The sequence below is a fragment of the Manis javanica genome, chromosome 16, assembly GCF_040802235.1.
Source record: "Manis javanica isolate MJ-LG chromosome 16, MJ_LKY, whole genome shotgun sequence".
Taxonomy (NCBI): domain Eukaryota; kingdom Metazoa; phylum Chordata; class Mammalia; order Pholidota; family Manidae; genus Manis; species Manis javanica.
The window spans coordinates 20,866,772-20,884,084 of record NC_133171.1 but is presented as its reverse complement, the minus strand read 5'-3'; the positions used below and the strand labels follow the sequence as shown (position 1 = coordinate 20,884,084).

Sequence of the window (17,313 nt, the reverse complement as noted above, 5' to 3'; positions counted from 1 at the left end):
AAATATGTGAGACAAATATTAACAGAATTAAAGGGTGAAATATAATACAACACATTCATTTTAGGAGACTTCACCACACCACTCACACCAAAAGACAGATCAACCAGACAGAAAATAAATAAGGACACAGAGGCACTGAACAACACATTAGAACAGATGGACCTAACCTAACAGATATCTACAGAACACTCCACCCAAAAGCACACATTCCTCTCAAGTGCACGTGGAACATTTTCTAGAATGGATAACATTCTAGGCCAGAAAAAGAGCCTCAGTAAATTCAGAAGGATTGAAATTGTACCAACCAGCTTTTTCAGTCCCCAAAGGCATGAAATGAAATGAAATAAATATGCAAAAAAACATGGAGGCTTAATAACATGCTCCTAAATAATCAATGGATCAATGACCAAATTAAAAGAGAGATCAAGAAATATAATGGAGACAAATGAAAACAACTCAACAGCTTAAAACCTGTGGGAAACAGTGAAGGTAATTCTAAGACGAAAGTATATAGCAATACAGGTTTTCATCAAGAAAGAAGAACAATCCCAACAAACAGTCTAAACTCACAATTAACAAAACTAGAAAAAGAAGAACAAATGAGGCCCAAAGTCAGTAGAAACAGGGACATAATAAAGATTAGAGAAGACATAAATAAAATTGAGAAGAATAAAACAATAGAAAGAATCAATGAAGCAAGGAGCTGGTTCTTTGAGAAAATAAACAAAATAGATAAACCCCTAGCCAGACTTATCAAGAGAAAAAAGAGTCTACACACATAAACAGAATCAGAAATGAAAAAGGAAAAATCACTATGGACACCACAGAAATACAAAGAACTATTAAAGAATACTATGAAAAATTGTATGCCAACAAATTGAATAATGTAGAAGAAATGGAAAACTTTCTAGAAAAATACAACCTTCCAAGACTGACCCAGGAAGAAACAAAATATCTGAACAGACCAATTACTAGCAATTAAATCAGACCGGTAATCAAAAAACTACCTAAGAACAAAACCCCTGGACCAGATGGCTTCATGGCTGAATTTAATCAAACATTTAAAGAAGAGGTAATAGCCATCTTCTTTAAAGTTTTCCAAAAAGTAGAAGAGGAGGGAATACTTCCAAACTCATTCTATGAGGCCTGCATCACTCTAATACCAAAACCAGACAAAGACACCAAAAAAAAAGAAAATTGCAGAACAATATCACTGATGAAAATAGATGCAAAATACTTGATTAGCAAAACAAATTAAAAGATACATGAAAAAGATCATGACCAAATGGGATTTATTGCAGGGAGGCAAGGATGGTACAATATTCAAAAATCAATCAACATTATGTACCACATCAACAAAAAGAAGGACAAAATCACATGAACATCTCAACAGATGTTGAAAAAGCATTTGACAAAATTCAACATCCATTCATGATAAAAACTCAACAAAATGGGTGTAAGAGTAAGTACCTCAACTTAATAAAGGCCATATATAACAAACCTATAGTCAATATCATACTTAATAGGGAAAAGCTGAAAGCTTTTCCTCTAAGATCAGGAACAAGACAAGGATCCCCACTCTCACCAATTTTATTCAACATAGTACTGGAGGTCCTAGCCACGGCAATCAGACAACATGGAGAAATAAAAGGCATCTAAATTGGTAAGGAAGAAGATAAACTCTCACTGTATGCAGATGATATATTATACATAGAAAACCCAAAGACTCCACCAAAAACCTATTAGAACTAATAACTGAATTCAGCAAAGTTGCAGGATACAAAATTAATACACAGAAATCTGTTGCATTCCTATATACTAACAAAGAATTAGCAGAAAGAGAAATCAGGAAAACAACTCCATTTAAAATTGCATAAGAAAGAATAAAATACCTAAGAATAAACCTAACTAAGGAAGTGAATGATCTATACTCTGAAACTACAGACGCTCATGATAGAAATTAAAGAAGATACCAATAAATGGAAATACATCCTGTGCTCATGGGTAGAAAGAATTAATATTGTCAAAATGAGCATCCTGCCTAAGGTAATCTACAGATTCAATGCAATCCCTGTCAAAATACCAACAGCATTCTTCAACTAACTGGAACAAATAATTCTAAAATTCATATGGAACCACAAAAGACCCCAAGTGGCCAAAGCAATCCTGAGATGGAAGGACAAAGCTGTAGGGATTAGTTTCCCTAACTTCAAGTTCTACTACAAAGCCACAGTAATCAAAATAATTTGGTACTGGCATAAGAACAGACCCATAGATCAGTGGAACAGAATAGAGAGCCCAGATATAAACCCACATATATATAGCCAATTAATATATGATAAAGGAGCCATGAATATACAGTGGGGAAAAAATAGCCTCTTCAACAGCTGGTGTTGGCAAAACTGAACAGCTACAAGTAAGAGAATGAAACTAGATCATTGTCTAAGTCCATACACAAAAGTAAACTTGAAATGGATCAAAGACCTAAATGTAAGTCACGAAACCATAAAACTCATAGAAGAAAACACAGGCAAAAATCTCTTGAATATAATAAACATCAGCAACTTTTTCCTGAACGCATCTTCTCAGGCAAGGAAAACAAAGGGAAAAATGAACAAGTGGGACTACGTCAAACTAAAAACTTCTGTACAGCAAAGGACACCATCAGCAGAACAAAAAGGCATCCTACAGTATGGGAGAATATATTCAGAAATGACTTATCCAATAAGGGGTTAACATCCGACCTATGTAAATAACTCACACACCTCAACACCCACACACACAAAAAATAACCTGATTAAAAAATGGGCAGAGTATCTGAATAGAGAGTTCTCCAAAGAAGAAATCCAGATGGCCAACAGGCACATGAAAAGATGCTCCATATTGCTAGTCAACAGAGAAATGCAAATTAAAACCACAATGAAATATCACCTCATACCTGTTAGGATGGTCAACATCCGAAAGGCAAACAACAACAAATGCTGGCGGGAATGTAAATTAGTTCAACCATGGTGGAAAGCAATATGGAGGTTCCATCTGACCTAGTAATTCCACTCCTAGGTATTTACCTGAAGAAAACAAGATTCCAGATTCAAAAAGATATTTGCAGCCCTATGTTTATCACAGCACCATTTATAATATCCAAGATATAGATGAATGGATAAACAAGGTATTGGTACACATACACAATGGAATATTATTCAACCATGAATAGAAAACAAATCCTACCCAATGGAGCTAGAGTGTATCATGCTCAGTGAAATAAGCCAAGCAGAGAAAGACAAGTACCAAATGATTTCTCTCATTTGTGGAGTATAACAATGAAGCAAAACTGAAGGAACAAAACAGCAGCAGACACGCAGACTCTAAGAAGGGACTAGCGATTACCAAAGGGAAGGGGTTGGGGACGGTGGGCAGGGGGGAGAGAGAAGGGGATTAAGGGACACTGTAATTCGCAATCACAATCTAGGTGGGTCATGGGGAAGGCAGTACAGCACGGAGAAGACCAGTAATGACTCTATAGTAACTTACTGTGCTGATAGCAAATGCAATGGGGTGAGGGGGGACTTGAGAATATAGGTGGATATTGAAACCACAATGTTGTTCATGTGTAACCTTCATGAGATTGTACATCAATGATACTTTAATAAAAAAAAGAAGTAGAAAAAAATTAAAATTCGATGCTAGAATTGAGAAGGCTATATTAAACTAAAGAAAAGGAATATAGAGTTTAAAAATATTTCCTGTTATGTGAATATGAATATTCCAACATGACTCGGGAAACATTGTTTTTGTACTCCAGGGAGTAATCATTTCTTTCACTTAGTCCCTCTAATGAGTTCAATTGTTCAGGAAGAGTGAGAAATTGAGTTTTCCTTGAGGTCGAGGCTCAGAGCTGTGGAAGACTGAACGGAAGGACCGTGACGCATCGGTGAACTTCCTTACGATTTAAGCAAGTTTGTTTGTGCCTTAACACATGGTATTTTGACACCAAATTCTAAATGTATCTGTGAACAAAAGAAGCTGAAGAAATTGCCTGAGATTCAAAGCCGTAGACATTGTTGCTGTTTCTGAGTCACGGGGGAGTCATTTTTGAAACCATTGTGTTCGTAGACAGTTTTATAAAAGAATGCTACTTATAGGTAAAACTAAAAGTGAAGAGAAACACTAAACACCACATAAGAGGTTTTTTTTTTCTAGTGCTGTGTGATTATTCAGGGCTATTGTGTGCAGAAGAGAAGGAAATCGCTTCTGTTTGTTGTGTCTGGCTTTGAGTGCACTTTGTTAGATATTTATATTGCTATACGTTTTGCCACTGTATGAAGCACAGCCAAGTTTCATTATGTGAGGTCCCACTGATTCAGATTTGTGATAATTCACATAAAAATAGGCTAAAGTACACCTTTACTTAGCAGATGAAAAATAAAGGGATGAAGGGCAGATGGAAGAGATTAATTTTCTAAAGTACTTTGGAAGATGAGTAAGTAAACAATGGAGACACTAATTATAAATCCTCTTGTCTCCTTAAAAGAAGGAGCCTGAGAATTTCTAGAAGGTAATACTTCTGCTACTGTTCTAGAGTTTCTACACATCTTTCTTTTCTTTTGCTGTACATTTTTAAAAGTGAAAAAAATTAATGTATACTTAAAAAAATCACTTATATGAATTTAGAATAAGAATTCTCCTGCAATTTCTTTGAATTGGTGACTGACCCTTCACTGTTTAATGGAGATTACAGTGGTCTTACATGCAAGACCATGACAATCTTAAGAAAGTAAACAGGAAAATCATGATGTATGGAGCAGGAATTCCCTCTGAAAGAAAGTTGGCAGGAGCTAAGAGGCGGCAGGCCTGGTGGAAGTAAGTAATACATGTGTTCTGCAGTAGAGGCTGAGGGAAAGAAAAGGCAGGTCTGTCTTCCTTGCCCCTTGGTCCCTCCACCATTCTACGGCTGCTGAGGTGTGTATCAGGGTCTGTTTCCTGACATCAAGGACCCCACAAGTCCTGATGCAGTAATGCCACAAGGAGCCGCTCAGGCAAGTGCCACTTTGTACATCTGCAAGTCTCCGATGAGCGAGTGTTCAATTTTTCAAATATCAAAACCCAAATGAGTAAGCCTATTAAGTAATTTCTAACAAATTATATATATATATTTGTTTTATAATCAATACAGGTTTTTATAATAAATTATATTTCTAAAATGTTTCAAAGGTATACTCTTCTCTGCTAGACTAAGAACAGAGATATTTGTATGGCTCTGCAAGTTGGCAAAATACTTTCACATGCATTATCTTACTTAATGCTGAGAACTGTTCAGAGGGGGTCAACTGATCCGCCCAGTTTTGCTGATGAGCCTAGAGCTGACACACACACTGTCACAGTGCCTGTCGGTGGCCGAGCCTGCTCTGGGTTTGGAAGGGGACAGGCCAGGTGGTGAAGTGCAAACTCATTCCCAAGGTCAGAAAGGAAAGTCTTCCAGCGTGACCTTTGAGGGAGGTTCAGTTTTCAGCTTCTAAATATAAATGTGCTGTGCGTGGTTTCTGTTTCTCCAAGTTAGGCAGCAGAAGGGAAGGCGTTCACTGTCCCAGTCCAGCCAGGAAGGGGGGACCCCAGCCGTGCGGTTGCAAATGGTAACCTAGGAGTCTGGCCCTTTTGGGTGGAGGGAGGCATCTTTCGGTGAATGTGGGAGCACAGAACCCAGTCTGTGCTGGGGAGGAAAAGGACTCCTACGTGTGGGTCCCCACATCCTGGTGCATTTAAGTTGCTCTTGCACTGCCTTATTCTGCCCTTCAACTCACCTTCTGGAGCAATCATGGGGAAACACAACGGTCAGGAGCTACCAACAGGATGGACACCAAATGAACCAGTGAGAACAGGCAACTTCCATGGGTCAAGGGGTCACCAAACAGGGTTGGAGCCCTGGAGGCAGTGTTGCTCCACGTGGCAGAGGGCGGCTGACCCAGCTGGCTTTCACTTAGCTCTGGAGGACAGGCAGGGGGAACTGCCTGCCAGAAGTTGGCTGGTTGCTCAAGAGAAGCACCGGAGCCCAAGGGTGCTGGGTGTTCAGCTTTCTTTCTAAGTGGTCCTCACCACCCTTGGCTGGAATAGAAAGCATTCTAGGACTCCGGGTAGATATTCCATCAAGATTTTAACATTTGGTTGGTGTGTCTTCCTTGTGAATGTTTCTCAAGCACCTGCACATTTAGCACAGCACGGAAGATACAGTTCCCAGCAGACACGAGATCTCTCTTGGTGCTCTCAGCCATTGCGGCCCTGGAGTCCACCTTTAGGAGACTCCCACAGCTGTGTGCATTTCAACTGGACCCATGCTTTGAGATTTGGGGAGGCATGGGAAAATGGATTTCCTGACTAGACAGCTCAGGAAGATGAAAAAATTGCTAGATTGGTGGGCAGTTGATTCGAATTTATGTCCTGGTAATAGCAGTTCCAGCAGTAAAAACTGCTCTGGACTTGTACAAAAGTGCTTTGAATCTTGGTTCTGTTCTGCCCCTCAGTAGCTGCGTAGTCTTTAGCAAATCCTTTAACTTCTCTGAGTCTCAAAGTCTCCACTTGCAAAATGGACAATGACCAACCTCATAGGGTTGGACTGAGGAGAGGGGAAAGAATGAAAAACAGCACCTGGTGCAGTGCCTGGCATGAGGCCTGTCCCTGTAAATGACAGACGTCCCCTCTTAGTCCTTTATCACTGAGCCTAAGTTCCCACGCAAGTAAAGGGAGATAATGACTCAGATCCTTCTAACTTACAGGGTAGTTGTGAGACTCCAATGAGATGTATATGAAATCACCTCCACCCCTAAGAATGTAAAGTTTTAATCATTTTTATCAGGCTGACACTTTAGGTCCTGTTATCTGGGCCACAGGAAGCTATGGAGAGGAGTGGGTTTGGTTTGATGGGGGAAGAGGAAGGGCAGCTCTGGAACTGGGCTGTGTGTGGGACTGAGGGAGACGGCGTTTGTGGACACCGCTGGCGGTGGCAGAGCGCTGGAAGAGGCCGCCCTCAAAGCAGGGACGAAAGAAGGGAAACCAAGAACACATTTCCGGCCCAGGCAGGACCAGGAAACAAGTCCCATGGCCTTGGCTGGGACCCTTGCAGCCCCCAAGCCACCTTCTCTGAGGACACAGAAATGGAGGTTGCACTAGGAGTAAGGAAGAAATCTGCAGTCTTACTCTGAAGATTATGTTTCATCTTAAAGATCAAAGCACTTAATGTTACCTGCAGAGGAAATAGAAGGAAATTGATTTTTTGTCCTTTGGGGGAACTAAAACAATGTCTGGGCTACTCAGTTAAAAGCTGGATTAAAAGCATAGAGCTAAACTACACGATTTCCTTAAGAAATCAAGAGGTTCTTCACTCTTTGTGTGTAGAGTGTTACCGTTTTAGATGCAAGACACAGAATTTTGACTTGAGTTACAGAAAGAAAATGAAGAGGGAGGGCAGGGCCACCAGAAAGCCCTCCAAGACCAGAGGGACTCCCAAGTCCTCTGTGACTCTCTTGGCCCCTGAGGGCCACGCAGTCCCTGCATTCTCGCCTCTCTCTTGCCCTGTTTCCTCTGACGCCCTTGCCCCTGCTCTTCCCCGTCAGCCTGGCTCCAGGTCTCACACAGGGCACACAAGCCTCATCTTGTGTAGGTTCTGCAATCACATACAGCGGCATCAAAGAAAAAAAATGTAGGGTTGACAACTGGTCTGATATATTCTGAACTGTAATCATTTACCTCTAATTGAACAAATTGTCACTTTATTATCAAATAGTTCCCACTGATACCCCCAGGGACAGAGAGACATAGTGGGGATCCAGAGGTCCATTGTCTCTGATTCGCTCAGTTTCCCAAGAGGGGAGCAGAACAACGAAGATCATTGAGACCTTGGGGCTTATCCACTTTGGTGACTGCTGTTCACCTGTGCTTTTTGGTGATTAGAGATCTTACCACCTGCAAATAATGACATCTTATAAACATACATCCAATACTAGGACGCTGCTCTGCAATGAAGAACAAACATGCATGCAGTGTGGATGAACCTCACATGTGTTATGTGAAATTAAGTAAGCCAGACTCAAAAGGCTACAAACTGTATGATTCCATTTATAAGATGCTTGGAAAAAGGCAAAATTATAAGGACAGAAAACGTATTATTGGTTGACGAAGGTGAGGGAGAAGGGTTAGTTACAAAGGGGATAAAAGAATGGTTGGGGCTGCAGATCTTCTATATCTTGACTGTTGAGGTACTCACAGGACCATAGGCGTTTGTCAAGACTCATAGGACTATGTTAAAAAGCAAAAGTACTCTCTATAAAAAAGTACTCTGTGTAAATTATATCCTAATAAACTTGACTAAAATTTTTTTCATAGAACCATTAACAAAGACTGAATGGCATATATGTTGAAGTGTTTAGAGTGAAATGTATGGATGCCTGTAACTTACTTTGAAAGCATTAAACAATCTGATTTGTTGATGGATTGATAGAGGGACGTATGGACATATGGGTAGATATAAGGCAACTGTGGTAAAATGTCAGGGGTAGAATATAGGTGGTAGTTGTAGGGATGCTCCCCTACAACTCTCAATTTTTCTGTATGTGAAAATTTTTACTATGAAATCTCAGAAAATATTTAAAAATGCATCTAACACATTTCCTTCATCATCTGTACCACTTTGGTTGCGGGGGTGGGGGGGCGGGCGCTGCTTGCAGGCCTACAAAATTGCTTTTATACTTTCTGATAGGCTCAAAAAAGCACCCTTTCTCTCTCTTTAAAACCATCCTGACAGCACAAAGCTTTTTCTTGGTCCAGAGGGGCAAAAATCTCTTGAGGTTCTTGGCAGGCTCATTTACATGCATTTACTATCCTCCCTTTAACACAGTATTAGTAAGTAAATCCTTTATGGCTTTTTGTCCCTTAAAAAACTGAAGTATTGGATTAATTTTACTCTGTTCATAACAAATCCTTGGGGAATAAAGCTTTGGGCAGCAGCAATTCAAAGAATCGGTGACCATCCTGGCCTCCGTCTTTCTTGCTCCTGCCTGGCTCTTCTTCCCGCTTCGATGCCTCTGCATAACGGCGATAGGTGCCAAGCCACCCACTCCCAAGCCCAAGAAGGTCTCTGGTGACTTGGAAACCAGGCACCAATGGGACCAACCTGGGACGGGATAGGGAATGGTCTTGTTTACAAATCATCGTTCATTTTGGTGGGGCATGAAAAGATTTACCCTTCAAGGACTGTGTGTGGGATAGTTTTCTGCAAATACATACACAAACCCTCTCCCAGTTTCCTGACCACTTAAATACTCTGCATTATTATCTGGGGAGAGAAGGGGCCGCAGGGCAAGGCTGGTAAGTCAGAGACAACCAGGATGCATGAATAATTAAGCGGAGGTTTCAGTCCCCATCCTATATAATCCATTTCTTCAATTATAGTAATTTCTTGGTGTCTTTAAATGAATCAGATTAGATAGAGATTTATGGCTATCGACTGATATAGAAAGGTATTCAAGTTATGTTTTTAAATGAAACAAGCAAGTTGCAGAACAAATCCTATGAAAATAATACACTTAGTATATTTTAGGAAAAGAAACGGGAGCACAGTACTGTATGGTTGTGGGTGGGCTGGGAATTCTAGATGACTTTCCCTCTTGTGTTTCTCTATTGTTCGGTTTTTAAACAACAAAGACATAATAGCTTTGTATTAGATCAAAACAAAATGAAGTCGTTTACTTTTTTGTGCTGCTGCTCACAGTCTTTGCAGTCTTGACAATGTGTATATATATATATTCTTATATTAAACAATCATGTTAAATAAATTGTTAAACAATGTCATTGATATTTCAGAGGCCCCTCAAACAGACAGCCCATTTACGAAGTGGGTTGTATTTAGGTTGACATACTTCAAGATGGTTTCTATCCCCTAAGATCTCTCCCCCCACCTTCCCAGTGGAATACACTAGCTTAATGGGGCTGAGAAAATTTGCTATTTTGGTAATTTTCTGTTTCCAGTCAGAGACCAAGTTGTTATTCTAATGATTAACTTTTGGGGTCTTTATATCTGTCTACAAATGAATAATCTGAGAATAAAAGGTTTCAAGATGCATCACCAAGCTCTGAGTTCTCTAATCCCTCTGCTGTTTCCAGTCCTCTTTATTTTTGTTAGTTGTATCTGTATTTGTTTCTTCTTTCTCTCCTTCCCTTTTCCCTCCCACACCCTCTCTTTTGTCTGTCTTTGGCTGGACACAGCTAAAATATCTGTCCAGATCAGTGTACATACACAGAGAGCTCTTTCTCAATCAATAGGACCCCCTTGAATCATTCAAAGTATCTCCCTTTCTCGGATTTCCCATCCTTTTTCCCTTGACAGTATGAACTGGGATGGGGCATTTGGCGATGGTATTCCCAGCCTTGATCATTCAGGCAGGAAGGAGGGCAAGGCTTCTACAGAGCAAACATTCTTCTGGGTAAGGAGACAATAGGTAATGCTGGGTTTGAAGATATATAAGTAATTCTTCTGTCAGTATGAATGCTAAGGTCCCTAAACCAAAATAGAGTTGAATTCCCTGTATTTGGCAGAACTGCTGGTAAATAAGATGTGGCACTGGGGAGAAACCCAGGCCCTGAGGGCAGCTTGCCTGCTGTCTGGGCTGAGGCTATTCATGGACACCTTGAGCAGGTGCCTAGACTGGAGCCAAGGAGCATACGGGACCTGGGGGTTATAGAGAATGTTCTAAAAGACTTCATTCTTTGTTTTTTACATCACCTCCTTAGTTACCTCCCACCAAATCTTTAAGCTGATGGTTTTAAAGGAAACAAGAACCAAGTGAGGAATGCGCCAGGAGCGAGACGGACAGAAGGGCCCAGTCTGACGCAGCAGCGGCTGCACAAGGAATCCTACATTTAGGAGGATTCAGAACAACAGGATGCACCAAGGCACCCAGGGTGGGAAAGGCAGCAGACCGGCTTCTGCTTTGGTTTGGGACATTTGAGTGTTTGCATTGATGATGAAAAGCTAAATATGCAGCCACATGGCTTCCCCAAGCCAGTGCAAAATCCCAGAGGGAGGAGTCCTGGGGAGAAATATAAGAGTCGTTGGGGCCCAACAGCACGGCTGCCCACCCTTGCCAGATAGCAGGTGAGCCAGGGAAGAAAGCTGATCGTAAACTGGGCTGCTCTGTAAGCTGATGCTGGGTCTTTCGCAAGCAAGTGCCATCTGCAGAGTGGTGGCCTGGTGTGGAAGGCGGCTGCTGGGAGAGGCGCCCTGCACACCCCCCTGCTCCAGGGCCCTCTGGCTCTCAGGGGCCTGCCCAGCACTGGCCCTTGGTCTCAGCTTCATCTGGAGACACAGGGGTGTTGAGAAGAGACTCTAAGACCTTTCTATGAACCAGAGTGCCCTCTAAAGCCACATGGGGTGAGAATAATCAGGTGGGTTCTTGCCTTCTTGTATAGAACTGGCAGTCAAGGGCAGCCTTGCTCCTAACCATAGTGTACACAGTTCAGTCTGTAGACCTCCGACCACTGCCTACAGGTCCCTTCTTGCCCTGCCACAATTAAGAATATCACCGTACCGAGCCGGGAGCAGGGCCAAACAAGCAGAGGTAGACAACCCGGCCGCACTAATCCCGGGAAGGAAGTCCCGGTGGGGCGGCAGCATTCCCTGATCTCAGATGCCTGGCAGCTTCGTCACTATCGTCTTTTCAGGGACAGAGAAAACCTGTTACCATTCCTCTGATTGGGGCTCACAGAGGGTGTCACCGTGTGGCCTCCTCCATCAGAGCTTGACCAAGACTTGGAGTGCAACCTTTTAAGGAGGTGAAATAGTAAGTTCCACTTGGCTATGTCATGTGGATGCATTGATTTACACTGAAAACAGTCTGGGGATCCACGTGGGGAAAACACTCACCTCACTTCTCAGAATCGGAGTTAATTGTACCCCAGGGGCAAGAGTGCTTTTTCCCTGGCTGGCTGGGTTTCCCCCTGCCTGGTGTGGTGCAAGCTGTTGGGATATGGAGGTAGGGTGACACTAGGGGCTGAGGAAGAGGGGCTGCCTTCTGCAGCACGGCATTTTCCCACAGCCCAAAAGCATGAATGTGGCAGTTATGGCTTCCTTATACTTTCCGGAATGCCACCATTACTTCTAGGTCATCAGATCTTAATAGCTACTGCTGCCATGGGCCAGGCACCATGCTAGGTGGTTGGGACATTTCATGTCTTTTAATCTCCCCAATAACCACTGTGAGGTTGATATTGTTATGATAACCATTTTGTGTTTAAGGAAGGAGATATATTGGGAGGTGGAGTGACTTGCCCATAGGCTAATAGCTAAGAAGTTGTAGAAGATTTGAAGCTAAATCTCCCTGTTATCAATGCTTTTTGCTTTCCAGGCTTGCTTTCTTTTAACCTCCCCTAACTTTAGCAAACCAAAGGAAAGAAAGGCTCACAGGGCACCCTCTTATCTGTGATCACCCCTCACTACCCTGCCCTGACACTGCTGTCATCATTGAGAAAGTGCAGGCACCTGCTGAGTTATTGCTGTCAGCTACTCTCTTTATGTGCAGAGGTCTCAGGTAAGCAGCCTGATATGATTTCAGATGAGCCTGTCTTCAAAATGTCTGCCCACTGTAACATATTTGCATATTTTTCTGATGGCCTCTTTCAGCAAATATCCCTCAGAACAGTAATACATTTACAACTCTCATATCTTGGTTCCATTAATTTCCACCCCACATTACTACAGACAGTAAATAATATGCATATCTCACTACAGACTCCAGGAGTGAAAAGAAGTGATGGGCACTAAGGGCAGACGGACTTTGGGAATCAAATATGAATATAACTTTGAACTCAAACCTATATTGAGTATGCTGGGTGCCAGGAATTTTGCTAAGGATTATAGGCAGAGTGCATTAAGAATTAGTTTTTACCTGGGGAGATTTGAACATGGACTGTGCATTAACTAGTATTGGGGGATTATTGTTAATTTTATTAGGCAGTTATGTAGAAAAAGTCCTTATACTTTAGAGATGTTCTTACTGAAATATTTAGGGTTAAGATGTCATAATATCTATAATTTATTTTAAAATATTTCAGCAGGAAAGTAGGTAAAGTAAATGTGGCAAAATCTTTAACAATTATTAAATTTAGGTGATGTGTATATGGGATTTATTATACTGTTTTCTCTACTTTCTACATGTTTGTAGAAATAATAATATTTTTCCTTAAATTTTTTCATATTAAAAAGTAAAAAAGAAAAACAAAGATCTCTAGTAGCTCAAAATCCAGGTTCTATAGACAATTGGCTTTTGTAGTAAGCAGAAGCCTAAAATGGGTCCATCATTCCTGCCCGTGTATATGTGCTGTAATTCCCTTACCTAGAGTGTTAGTAAGAATTGTGGATATGGTGAGAGTCTACTTTCACGATTAGGTCGTGTTCTACAGCAAAGAGTAAGGATTTTGAAGATGTAATCATGATACTTGAGCAACTGATTTTGAATTAATCAAAAGGGAGATTATCTTGGGCCAGACCTAGTCAGGTGAGCTCTTTCACGGAGAGATTGCAAGGGACAACAGACACTCCCCAGTGGAAGCAGAGCTGCCATGTTGTAGGAAGGGCCACATGGCGGAGAACAGCGGGCAGCCTTTAGTTGCTGAGGGCATCTATTTCAGCAATTGCAAAACAGTGTCTAGGGCCAGCTTTGTGGGCTGGTATTTGCACCGAGAAGCTTCTTCATTGTTCCTTTCCTCTCGGGGCCTTCACTTCCTTCCCTCTCCACTGCCTCTAAATCCCTGCCTTCAAACATGCACAGGTGTTTTCATGGGCTGGAAAAATCACCCCAAAACAATATCACTTGATCCAGCGGCTATTCTAACTCACGCTGACTCCACTGCAGCCTCCAGGGTGGACTGGAGGAATGTTAGAATCCCCTCCTTCCTCAGACACTTTGCCAGAGTCCAGGACTAGCTTGCTTAATGTCAAATTTGAAATAAACTTTATTAACACATCATTGTTTCATATTAAAACCATGCAGAAATCATATCATAGATATTTGTCTCATGATTTAAGTAAAATTGCTAAAATGAAACAGGCCTTTCCCCCAAGTTCTTTTTAGAGGGGAGGCTGACTCCCTATCAACAACACCTCCTTTCTCATACCCCATCCACTCTCCACCCTCTCCCAGTGATTTGTCCCACAGTAAAAGTGCTGTCCTAAATCTACGGGACCCCAGTTGTTTTCTTATAGACACAGAATGAGGTGTCACAAAAAGTGGAATTGGAATCAACTGAAAGAAACACATGAATAAGGAAGTGAAGGCTCTAAGAAAATTACTAATGACTCCTTCAGTTATATTAAAGAGATTTTGCTGGGTACAGTCCCATGTTTGCAGGGTGCTATTTGGAATCAACCAGCCCAGTGTGGCCTCCTAAGATAGTAGTGTGACTGTGTTTATTATCTATGTTTCTAAACCACACATCCATCTTAATTTAACTGTCTTCACCAGGGGCTTTTAACACATACGAAAAACACACTAGCAAATAACTAGGCTTAAATAACACCATGGAATGAGCCTGTAATGACACCACCACCTTGCACTTAACGAAGGGCTTAGTGGCCCACAGTTGTCACATTTTGTAGCAGAGCATACTATTGGTTATGACTGTATTTAAAATCTAACAAAGCAACTGGCATTGCTTAGACTTGAGAGCTTTCACATAGAAATTCGCTTTTTTTTTCTTACTTTCTTGAATGGGTGGGAAACCTGGCAACTGTTGGACCCCCATTCCTCCTGAAAACAATCTGATGACATAGAATGATGGCTGCTCTCCTATGACAGGACAAGCACGTTCCCATTTACCACAGTCTTTACCATTCCCTAATGCCTCCTCAGACTGAGGCCAAATGTCAGTTGTAGTTTGTCATCATGGTTTCACTGTTGTTTTTCTTGTGACAGACAAGAAGAAAGTGATCTATTCTTTACTGCCATGAAAACAACCCTTTCACTCACCTGCCTCAGCAGCCTAAGCTTTTTGAGTTTTCTGACATTTGAGTTAAAAATACTTTTTCAGCAACAGACACACACAACAAATATGTTACTTATTGGTGAGTAATAGTGCTGGCATATACTTGGAATGCTTTTTCTTTCTCAGATTACTTCAACACTAAAATCTCCCCTTTGGTGAGAGTTCCTGTCAAGTCCAGGGGAACCTTAGTGTGAGTCTGATCATTTAAGAGATACATGATCGGCTCCTTTAAAGGAAATGCGATTCACTGGTCCTTGAGTTTCTCCCACTCTAGCTACATTGCTGATGTCTGTTTGATTCAGACATTGCACTTCTTCCCCCTGTAATAAAATTTCCGATTCACAGAAATTTCCAATTCAAAATTTCCGATTACAGCTTGACAGGCGTAAATATTGATCTGTATTTCCCATCAAGATGGAGAAATAAAAGGGGCTCTCTCCTGTCCGCCTCTTGAAGCGGAGTATTCAGTTACCTCTGATCAGGACGGAGCTGCGGGGAGGAAACGGGCAGAGAGCGGAGCCGGTGAAGACGAAAACCACCGGGCAGGGAAGGCGGGGGAGGGCCGCGCGCACCCGCATCTGCACCGGGGGCGGGAAGGAGTGTGTGTGCGGCGGCGGGGGGCGAGGGGACAGGGCGGGGGGCCGCGGGAGGGGGCGGGCACACCTGTGGGGCACTCACGGCCGGGTCGCCGCCTCCGCCTCCGGTCCCTCCACGGCCTGCTGCTGACCCGGTGCAGCCGCGAAGGCAGCACCATGGTCCCCGCGCGAGCGCCCTAGAGCCTTCTCATGCCGGGGCGGCAGGGCTGGCCCCGCTGCCACAAGTAGAAGTCCAGGCGTGTAAAAATAAAAAATAAAAAATAAAGAACACCCTCCTCTTTTTATATCCGAGGTTTCCGTTGGCTTCTTTTATCTCGTAACCGGCCTCGCCTTCCCTTCCCTGAACCCCCGACTGGCCAAGGCGGCCGGGCTGGGCCCCTCCTCCGCCTGGGCCGTGTTTTATTCATGAGGACGACGGGCGGTGATTCCTCGCAGCGGAGCGGTCGGGGCTCCCGTGCCTGTGCCGCCTCGGGCCGTGCAGCGGCCGGGGGCGGGCGGGGGGCTCCGGCTGCAGGGAACAGTGGCCTGAAACGGGAGCCCCTCTCCGTGGGCGGGAGCGCAGGTCAAAGCCGGGCTGCCAGGGCGTGCAGGGCTGTGCCGCCCCAATAGGGACACGCCCGGCGCATTTTGGGGCACACGCTCTATTTCCTGCTGGGTCCCCAGCACCTGCGTAACAGTTTTCCTCTGCCCACATGAGCCCTTTGCACCAGTTAACCTGCTCGGTTCACTGACCTCCGATATGCTCCACGTGAACCTTTTCACTATCCCATTGTCCATACTTTTCTCTCCACCAAAAATCACACTCCCTCATCAGCCACCCAGCCATGCTCCAAAATCTCATTTTCCCTGAGAAGCTTTCCTGAACACTGATGGGTCCACCCCCACTCACCTGTGTGTCCCGACTCATCTGGTCTATGCCATAATTTGTTAGCTATTGTTTGCTGGGTGGTTTGTTTTAATGCGCACATCCAAACAGCAGGCGAGCTTTGCGGTGCAGGGACTGTTCATTCCTCTCTCCGAGCTGCCACCGACAGTGGATTGCACCGGAGACTGGTGGTATCAAGGAGCGGCTGGGGCAGCTTTTGTCTGCCTCCCCAAATCTCCATCAGCCCTTCCTCAAGTCACCCCATGTAAATATAGCCTAACTAAATATATTGTATTGGCTGTAAAAACACAGCATCAATGTATGACCCCTGGGTGCTGCACCCCCACAGTCAGAAGGCCCTCTTGTGGGTCCCTCATATAGACATTGTAGAAATGCACTTATTGGGGAAGCTCTGTCTATTGATTGCTTACTTTGTTCCAAGCTCTTGCCTAATCAATGTCAGTTTGCTCTAGGCAACAGGTATTGATCAAGGCCTTAGGAATATAGTCTTGCCATGAGGTCAGAGCTGCAAAAAGTGACATTCAAGTTACCAAATTTAGCCCAAGATGATCTATAAGCTGCTGAAAGCAGGAACTCTGTCGTCAATTTTTTATGGTTTTCATGGTGCCACAAGCAGGTGGGCTGAGAGAAAACTGCCGAGAGATGGGGTTTAGGAGGGTCATAATCTCAACGAACAGGTGCTGAGCTCAGGCACATCTTAGTCTCTGTGCGTTGCTTCCTTCATCTTAAAAGGGGAATAACCTACGGAAAACATTGTCGAGATGAGATGAGATCAAGGTAACATAACTCTTTAGAGGTTGGTAGACT

The 17,313-nt window shown here is 43.1% G+C and overlaps 1 protein-coding gene across 6 annotated transcripts in view; it reads right to left on the bottom strand.

Moving 5' to 3' along the window:
- RIPOR2 (RHO family interacting cell polarization regulator 2) overlaps nucleotides 1–16,018 on the bottom strand; it is a 250,511-nt gene extending 234,493 nt beyond the window's left edge. Inside the window, exon 1 of one of the 6 annotated variants that reach the window (XM_036994283.2) lies at nucleotides 15,688–16,018. In XM_036994283.2, coding sequence (XP_036850178.1) covers nucleotides 15,688–15,778 — 91 coding nt within the window. In that variant the 5' untranslated portion in view covers nucleotides 15,779–16,018. The remainder of the gene's footprint in view (nucleotides 1–15,687) is intronic. The other 5 variants (XM_073224923.1, XM_073224922.1, XM_036994282.2 and 2 more) reach the window with 5 other exon arrangements.
- Between the last annotated feature and the right edge of the window lie 1,295 nt (nucleotides 16,019–17,313).